This window comes from Nicotiana attenuata, unplaced genomic scaffold (genome assembly GCF_001879085.1).
Source record: "Nicotiana attenuata strain UT unplaced genomic scaffold, NIATTr2, whole genome shotgun sequence".
NCBI classification, from domain to species: domain Eukaryota; kingdom Viridiplantae; phylum Streptophyta; class Magnoliopsida; order Solanales; family Solanaceae; genus Nicotiana; species Nicotiana attenuata.
In genome coordinates this window covers 72,687-82,895 of record NW_017673468.1, presented here as the reverse complement: position 1 = coordinate 82,895, position 10,209 = coordinate 72,687, and the positions used below count along the sequence as shown (strand labels likewise).

General features: G+C 37.9%; 1 protein-coding gene across 1 annotated transcript; it reads right to left on the bottom strand.

The window, feature by feature from the left end:
- Positions 1-1,282: 1,282 nt before the first annotated feature.
- Positions 1,283-2,948, bottom strand: LOC109216457 (UDP-glucose flavonoid 3-O-glucosyltransferase 7-like). The gene has a single exon (XM_019380615.1). The coding sequence runs from the start codon at positions 2,904-2,906 to the stop codon at positions 1,413-1,415; it is 1,494 nt and encodes a 497-aa protein (XP_019236160.1). The 5' UTR covers positions 2,907-2,948; the 3' UTR covers positions 1,283-1,412.
- Between the last annotated feature and the right edge of the window lie 7,261 nt (positions 2,949-10,209).

The window sequence follows — 10,209 nt, the reverse complement described above, 5'->3', positions numbered from 1 at the left end:
TGTTTTCAAAAAAAAAAAATTAAGAAAAATAAAACCAAAATTTATGGAAAATGGGAACTTAGAATCCGAAAGTCATAAGTTTTATCGAAGCAAATTAAATAAGAACTACCGGTGGAGTAGAATGTGTCGTTTACTTTTAGATGCCAAAAGAATCTCTGCATTGGGTTTCTTACGAATTTATTGTTGTCAGCCATTGAAGAACTAACAATCTAGTAAAGATAATAAATGAAGTTTGCATGGCATTGAAGCTTTTGTAGTGTTCCTACTATAAATGAGACTGCAGACTATTTATGGAGCATTTGTCTAGCCAAGTAATTATTTGATCAGCATATAATTAGATGTAATTAAGGGAGACCAATTGCACTCGTCAATTCTCAAGAAGACAGTGAGTCAGTGAGAATAGATGGTAATTTACCTAGTGTAATTACCAAGTTACTTTTCAATATCTTGTACTTCGTCCGGACCGCAATAAGTGACCAATTTGCTTTTTTATTTTGGTCCAAAATAAGTATCCATTTATATATTCAAGAAAAATTCAATTTGTTTTTCAAAAATTACCCTTATGTACGTATCCCTAAAAAGTCATTTACTCCTTACATTTGAGAAGAGAAGTAAGTATTACTATAACTATGGTACAACATTTAATGAAGGGTAGTTTAGTCACATTAACTATATTCGTCTTGAATTTAGTATTTCCTTAATGGGTGTGCCCAAAGCAAATTGGTCACTTATTGTGGACCGGAGGGAGTAATACATAAATTATTGTTAGTATTTCTAATATGCATATATATATTTATCTCACATTAAATACAAGGTAACAGAGAGATTGATGAAGATGTCACGCATCGCCTCGGAGCAGGATGGATGAAGTGGAGGCTTGCTTCCGGTGTTGATAGAGTTTGACTGCATTCTTGGTTTTGATCTTATTCCATCTTGCTGTTATTCCTACTTGTTGCAATTATCTTTTCTTTTTCGGTCGTTCTCTAACCGAAGGTCTATGGGAAACAGCCTCTCTGGCCTTCCAGGGGTAGGGGTAAGGCTGCGTACATCTTATCCTCCCCAGACCCCACTTGTGGGAAACTACTGGGTTTGTTATTGTTGTTGTTTTTATTGAAGTTCATTTATTTTTCCAGCAAAAAAAATATTTTATTTTTATTATTAATTTTGTTTTAAAATAATATTTAACTGTGTAATTATATTTTGTAACCAAACATGACTCATGTAATTACATTAAATCAAAATAATTATTATATCGTATAATTACTAAACTTTATAGTTACTACCATAGTAATTATATTAAATCCCATTACAAAATGTCCTTCCAAACAGACTCTTAAAGAAAATTAAAAACATGCAAATTGTGACAATTTTGCCAAATTTATTTCAAGTAGTGATAGAATTGAAGATACATTTCAAGTGGAATTCTTGAAAGAACAACTCTTGATTTCCTCAATCAACGCAATGAGCTGCAAATGAGATGAACCACCTTCTTCAGTTGCACTCTTCAACTTTTGTGCCATTAACTTAGCATTTGCTCGAATTTCCCTACTTTTCTTTGAGTCACACATCAAACACTTGACAGCAACCTCCAATTTCTCTTTTGAAACCACCGGACTCGACACAATAAAACCCGAATTCCACACATCTGCTCCGACTCCGATTCCAAGTCCAAGTTGCTCCAAAAGCTTCTCACTATAAAAATTCTCTGAAAATAAAGGCCATGCAATCAATGGTACACCTACTATTAATGCTTCTAGTATTGAATTCCAACCGCAATGAGTCAAGAATCCTCCAATTGCGTGATGTTTCAAGATTAATACTTGTGGCGCCCAACCTTGGATAATTAAACCCTTTTTATTCATTTTTACAATATTTTCTTTGAAACCATTAGGCCACCAATCAGAAAGATCGTTCTCGCCGTCTTCTTGATTTTTCTCCTGCTCTCTAACCACCCAAATAAATGAACTATTTGCAGCCTCTAATGCTAATGCGATTTCCCTAAGCTGGTCATTGGGAAATCTCACCATGCTCCCAAAGTTAACATAGAGCACAGAGTTGGGTTCCTGTTTTTCAAGCCAATTCAAACAATCACTGTAATCTTTCCAAGGTTCAGAAGAGGAATTGGAGTCTGAAATTTCTTTTGAACTTTTTACACATTCCAGTTTGTCGATAAACAGAGAGAGAGGGCCAATGTGCCAACCTTTTCTCCCTCTAACTTTTTCATAGACTTCGGCATAACCAGGTTCGAGCTCAGAACAAGTGTTATGAATAATGCCATAGCTACGAAGTTCAGCTTCTAGGTTTTCATTTACCATCGGACTAAAACCAGTCTCCTCAATAAGGAAACCTTCTATTTCTGAGCGTTTCATTTTGATCTCGTGCGGTAAGCCAGGGATCAAGAAACGCTCAGAATCCGAAGACACTTTCATATGAGGTGTGTATCCCTTAAGAAAATGCCAGGCACATTGATGTATAAAATTCGCAGGTTGAAAAGAGTACCTCGGAATTTTCAACTCCTCAGCTAAATCAACAGTCCAAGGAAAAAACATGTCGGAGACAATGCATTGAGGATTGAGCTGCCGAATTAACTGTTCCATGGGTTTTTGGAGCAGCGTAAAGCCATAACATACTTTGCCAGCTATTTCCATTGAAGGGCTAGAGATAATATTTTCAACTCCGTCCGGTAAGCCGGCTTCATTTGCCGGAAATTTAACCGTTTTGACGGAGATTTCGCTGCCCAATTCGAGACAGTCTTTATCGACTGAGGATTGAAAAAGGAGAGCATTTTTTGGAGTGGTAATTATGGTGATTTTGAAGCCTCCGTAGAAGGCGAAAAGTCGAGCAATATGTACTATTGGTGTTATATGACTATTCATAGAATATGGAAGGAACACCACATGTGCCATTGCCGCCGGTGACTTACAGTGATGACAGTAGAAAACGAGTCACAGAACAGAAAGGCTGGGAGTAATTACTGGTTACTGGTTGGGACTTTGTATTTTATAAGCAAATAACGCAGCTAGCCGGAAAAGGAAAATATTATACTCAGCTAGCGTTTAGCCATAGATTCTCATATTTGTTTTGAAAAATCTGATCTGAGTGAAGTTTGGTTTGAAGACGAAAATTTGTTGGACATAAGTTCTCAAACATATTTTGCTTTATTTTTTCTGAAAAAACATGAAACATGACTTATACCCACAAGTTCTAAAAACTATCACAAATACTCAACAGAACATTTATCGATAACATTCATTACATTATCGCAAATTATAGTCCTGAACATAAATAAATTTGGTACTCCCTCCGTTTCATATTAGATGAGGTACTTTCCTTTTTAGTCTGTTCCAAAACAAATGACACATTTCTAAATTTGGAAATAATTCAAACTTTAAACTCTTCATTTTACCCATTTACTCTTAATGAGAAGCTTTTATAACCACACAAATGGCATGGCCCCACAAACCTTTTACCCCTTAAGCTTTTAAGACCACAAGTTTCAAAAGTCTTCTTCTTTCTTCTTAAACTCCGTGCCGAGTCAAACTACCTCATCTAATATGAAACGGAGGGAGCACAAAATTATCGTTTTTATAATAAATTACATAATACACTATCAGATGACCTAGAAGATGAAGCAGCATGTTACAAAATAATAAATGGTAGGCTCTTTTATAAAATAGAAAAGTTTGGGGCAATTTATAAAAATTGTAATAGTGATGTTTTGGGTCAAAACCAGCTCTTGAGTTGGATTTGAATTTTGGAAATTTGTCAAAATGTAGATAAAATCTATGACCAAACATATATTTGTCAAAAAAACACCAAATATATTTTGACAAAAATCTATGGCCAAACGGGTCCTAAGTGCAAAGATTATTCTATAAGCAAATAACCCAGTAACTTGTGTCTTGACCTTGATTTAATACTAAAAAGTTCTTTAAATTTATAAGAATATTTAGCTTGGAATCCATTTCGTTAGCTCGGTTATTATTGTATATTAACTTGATATCGCTATAGGAATCCGAGGCGCGAGTTCTGCCGAACCCAATAACTTTGGTTCAAATTCTATATTTGTCTTAAAAAATTTATTTAATTTATTCAAATTATTAATTTAGAACCCAATAACTTAAAATGACTAAAATTCTAAACCTAGAACTTCAAATTCTGACTCCGTGATAGCACTCGTAAACTTAAAATCCGCCTCTCATAACTACCAATGTGGTCAGAAGTTGAACAGAATCTTATAAAGGGGTTTGCAGTCGTACAAAAAAATTGCTGAATTTTGGAAGTAGCTATCTGAATGTGCAATAAATGTAGAGACGAACTTCCAACTTCGAAGTTCAACTCCAGGGTCTTTTACGTTGTATCCCAAAAGTTGAAGCTGAAACTGTCACTGAGATATTTGGACATAAGAAAAATTAATTTTTTTTTTCGAAATCAGCATTTGTTCATAAAATTTTTATTTTTCACTTGAAGATGCATTTTGAAATTTTTCAAAAAATTTTCTGAAATATTTCTTCGTTTAGTTATTTTGCATTTTGTCATAATGTTCGAAGAGCGAAGAATTAGGGTTTCATTATATGGGGGTGGAGGGGGGGGGGGTTGTGAGGTTGTGGTGGCGAATAACTCAGTATATCTCCACAGTGTCATGTTAAGTTGCCACTTACAATGGAGTACGATACACTAATATCGTTGTTATGTAAAAAAAGGAGTGTGAGCAAACGTTCGATGAATATTAAAGTAATCGGAAGATATTTGTATTCTGTGACTCCGCAAGGGGTTGCTTGTTATGCTGAGTTTAACATCGAATACGATGAAACTCTGAGAGATTTTTTGAGGACTCCGGATGAATACCGGGAATTTCTTGTGATAAAACTGTTGGAAATGTACGTCAAGGCTGAAGACGTTCGCAATAATGTGGTTGCGCAAAGTAGGGATATCCCTCAATCATCGGGTGGTAATTATGGAGCAGTTTTAGTCGAACAGGTTCCGGGTGAAAGAGTTTGGCATGATCTAAACTTATCTCCACGGGCGAATGAGGAGCGAAAAAATAATTTGTCTCCTAGTTTACGTGATCCACAATCCGAGTGGTAAAATTCAATTTTCTTTTGTGTTAAGATGTATATTTTTATGTATTGAATTTGTATTGACAGTCATATATCCACAGGGGATACCAGCCAGATACGAATTTTACAAGTTATGAACCAATGCCCACTTGGAATATGCCTAGTTTCGGTGTGTTGGATCATGGTAGTCCATCCAGGAGTCATCATCAACAGCATAATGTCCATCATGGAATATCGACACATTATGATTTGTAAGTGAATATATAAAACTATAGGTAAAGTTTGGATCAATTTGAGTAACTCATTATTTTATTGGTTGTGCAGTGAAAACGAGCAGCTTGAAGGTCATGTCCTTACTCAATTGCCCGAAGACGAAATATTTAATCGGGATCTGGCAGATGCGCAGAGTCAGGAAGAGAATAGTGATTATGACAACAATGCCAATGAGTCTGGAGATGACACGCCATTCCCTGATGAGGGTGATGATGAGGAGGAAGAGAATGCTGAACCTGATTTGACGAGGGAACATGCTCCACCTCCCGTTAGACCAAGAGTGTACGAGTCCCACGTGCCATTTCGTTCAAGGGAGATTCCCTACCTTGATCATTTGCCAAGTATGCCGGATGCGGATGCCCTCACAAGGGATATTGACGAAATTCAGACAGCAATGTGGGATGAATCTAGAGCAATGGTGCTGTCAAAGGGCATGCTTTTTCTTGATAAAGCGCCTTAGCAGGGCGGTGCGAATGTACAACATAAAAGAGTGTCATGAGATGATGGTAGTAGAATCATCTCCGGATGTATGCAAGGTTATTTATCGTAGATGGTTTATGGGTTGTAATTGGTTGATGCATGCGAGGAAGAAGAAAACAAATATGTGGGTTGTGGGTAAATACATTGGCACCCACAATTATGAAATGGACATATTCAGTGGGAATCACTTTAACTTGGATGTTGACTTGATTTCTCTTGTCTTGATTCCATACATTAAAGCGTCCATAAGGTACAAAATCAAAGAGTGTATAACAACTGTCCACCAGGAATATGGGTGTACCATTTTCAAAAGAAAGGCATTTCTCGGGCGCAAACGTGCGTTTGAAATTGTTTATGGCAACTGGGATATGGGCGATAGTGACTAAACAAACACATGTATGTGTTTAGTGTAGTATTTTATCTTTATGTTTTGCGTGTCATGTATTTTCATTAGTTGAACCGAATTTAAATTATGTTAAGTTGCTATATTTGTTTTTGTGTTGTAGTATTAAAATAACAAAGAACACGAGAAATAAAAACACAATGCGCATATAATGTGAACCATAAATAATGTTGTTATTATTTACTGAATGTCATATGTACATAAAATCAAAAAAAATTAAGGTGTCCCACAGCCTTTATGCTTTAAAGAAGTTGCTGGCCTGAGGCGCACCCCATCCCGCCCGGCTACACTATCAGGATCTTCCTCATCATATCGCCTCTTTATTGGAGGATGCGCTGCAACATAATCGTCAATAAGGTTGGCAAGTTCGGTAGAACGGCCCGTCAGTCCAGCAGTAACCTACAAAATAATAAGATATTTTAGTATATGAAATATATATTTGTAATGTACGTGTTAGCTAAAAAAATTTAAAATGTCTTACCATGGTCTCGGCAGGCTCCTAAATATAATCACCCGTCTCAGCCATGTCGTATCGCACTCCGTTACTGGCGAGGATGATGCCTTAAAAAAAAGGTTTTAGATGAAGGACTAATCAATGAGATAAACACAAATATAAATAATAGTAATACAAACTAACCAAATCCTGTGAAAGATCCTCAGCATCCCTTGGTGATGAGCCATAACTCAGTCGGCGCCCACTATCCACATCTCGTATCGGACGATCATCAGCAACTGTCAAAGGCTCGAGAGGGGCAGGAAAATACTCATCCCACTCATGTGAGGTAATGGCTGTGCCCGCGATCAACAATGAACTGACGGGGTCACCTGCAAAGTCCTTGGAGTAAGCTGCAGGCTGAATGAGGGCATATCACTAGGAGCATGGTCTGGTTCAGGGTGGTCACCCGGGTGATCAACTCACACATCCCCAATAGGTGCCTCAACGCCCCTTGCTGGGGACCACCTCCTCGCCGACCCCCACGACCTCGTGGTACACCCCTACCTCTCTAGGCCCGCCTGCCACGTCAACCACGTTCAGGCGCTGCTGCTGGCCCACGCTGGTACTGCTCTAGCGCCACATAATCAGCCTCGTATCCTAAGAGCTCATCATCTCGGGCTCGCTGCAATGTCCGGGAAGCCAGATCTATAACCTCCCGGCCATACTCGTGCAAAGCGGCCGCCCCCTCGCCGGTATGCTACTGCATCTGCAGTCCCAACTGGTAGAACAGATGTAGGCCAATAGCCTGCACAACATGTAAAATATTAATTACGGAACGCTAGGTTAACTTTATAAGTAAGTATACGAAATGACATACCAGTGCCTCATGCCTCCCGATGTATAGAACGAATTGACCGCCAGCGCGATGAACAAGATTCCAGACCAAAAGTCGGGTAATGCTGCGGTACCAGCCCATATACTCATGCTCACCATCCGTACGCTCAGGTGGAGGGGATGGCGGAATCAGGTCATGCTGCTGGTCCCAAATCTCGATCTGCGACTCTAGCCATACCACATATGTCTGGTCAACCCTGGAACGATCATCCCGCTGGTATTGTGTCGTAAACCAAGCGGGCGGTGGAGGTACAAGCTGCGGTCGACCAAACTGGCGAAGGACCCGCTCGGTGGCATGATGCTCGACAATATCGAGACACATCAACGGGACAGAAGAGCTCCACATAAGTCGGCCGGTCGAGCAATAATCGGGAAACCTGTTATTCGCTTGTCGCTGTATGGCCTCCAAATGAACTATTAAGTAATACAGAAACCGTGGGTATACGCAACACATATAAAGCCAGGCCAACTAAACTTAAGTATACATTTACCTGCGCGGCCTCCAGCAAAACCAACAAATCCCTGTAATTGGGGAGATTATGTCGAGCCTCGTACTCGCGTCCGTATCCTCATCTATCAACCCACCTCCTAGCTAAAGGGAGAAATGGTGGAGGTGGTGCACCCGGAGCGATGGGTGGTAGAGGTGGCTGCAACTGCAAGAACTGCTCCCAGGCCCAAACCTAATACACAATTTGGACGTAAAATTTAAGGTATATTTTTACTATGTATTTTATAATCATGAAAAAAATTAACTACTTTTACCTGCAACAGTGGCAAAAATCCGGCAACATCGCGCTGGGTGCCCATCTAGCCCGGCACATCTGCCTGTACAAGTAACCAAGAACAGCTGAACCCCAGCAGTAAAGAGGTAAATCATCTAGCAGCTCAAGATGATGAAGAAATTTCAAGCTGACTAGGTTTTCCGAAGTGTTCGGGAACAATACCCCTCAAAACATAAAGCAACATCAACAATCTCATGTACCGGTTAATATGAAGATCCGTTGTATCATCCGTAATGTCCGCATGCATCGCCTCCAGATGCATCTGGACGGGCGTCAACTGCAGACGACTAGCCCCAATCAATGCAGCATCATCCGCTGGCTGGAAACCGATGAGCCGCTGCAACATCTCCAAGTAATGCACTCCCATATAATCTCTGATAGCATGCGGTAAAGCTACAGGATGACCATCAACCGGCAGCCCATACAGAACCTCAACGTCCTGAAGCGTGATAGTGGCCTCGCCAATAGATAGATGAAATATGTGCGTCGCCGGTCGCCACCGCTCAATCAAAGTCGTGATCAACGACCAATCCAGCTGCAACCGGCCTATCTCAATAATCCTATAGAAACCCGCATCCTGAAGGCATCTGACTATACAGGGATGGAGATTGTGTGCCTTAAGAAAGTCCCACATATCGTCTACTCGTCTAGCACGGAATGTCTGGGCCAATAACTGCCCCTCCCATATGTACGAAGACCTATGCTCGGCCTGTAGCAACAGTAGCTCTAGCGAGGCAGGTCCGGGATGCACATGCGGAACCTCCAGGACGACTACTGTAAATTGAACAATATTAATTAAAGTATTTTTATTCGATATATTGTAATATCTTTAATATTAAAATATATTCGATATTGTTACTATATTTGTTAATTAGGTTTATACATTTTCTGTATTATAATTTTATATTTTATATGTTAGTTTATTATTTTTATTTTTATTGTTACTCACCTATTTTTGACTATAATAAAATTGAATAATTAAGTTTCATAACTATACAAGATTTAATTATTAAATATTTATATAACAATACTTAGTTTGAGTCCAAATAAACCACATTTTGGTTCCGGACTCGATATTTGAGTCCCAGTAGCACCAAGGAATATAATGTTCTTGTGTTCATCATGAGAAAATTTCCCAAATTTATCACTCAACAGGTCTGTTATTTATATGTTAGTTTATTATTTTATGTGTTAGTTTATTATTTGATATGTTTGTTTGTTACTCACCTATTTTGACTATAGTAAAATTAAATAATTAATTATTAAATATTCATATTCCAATACTTAGTTTTTCAAATATTATTGTTATCTCATGTTATTTTCTTACGTTTGTTGACTAGAATTCGAGAGAGTTTGTGTTTGAACTATCAGCTTTTAGAGGTATTTTTGGGTTTAACAGATAATTAAATGATTAATTTCAATAACTACAAATATATTACGCTAAAGGGAACTATATTTTACTACCCTAAAAGGGCACTACATTACAAATACGAGCACTACATTAGGGCACAAGATACCACTAAAGTAATAATTTATCTATTTTACTAGTCTTTTAGCAAATAAATAATCTAAATCGGATAAAAAAAACAAATTAAATTAATCATTAAATAATCATGAAACAACATATACCATAGTAAAAAGTAACTAATTAATATTTCTTTTTAACAACTAATAACAATTTCTCTATTTTACTATTTTTTTTTTGCACATTAATAATATAATCCGGATAAAAAACAACAAATTAATTATATCACAAAACAATCATGAAATAACATAGAACACAGTAAAAATAACTAATAGGCACTTAACAAAAAAAATAGGTCGGAATACCTCGATTTAAAGTTTTTGGAAAGTTGAAGATTTGGTGATTTAGAGTCGAAA

Excerpts from the sequence above, each read along its gene's own strand:
- LOC109216457 (XM_019380615.1), bottom strand. The coding sequence starts at position 2,906 with ATGGCACATGTGGTGTTCCTTCCATATTCTATGAATAGTCATATAACA.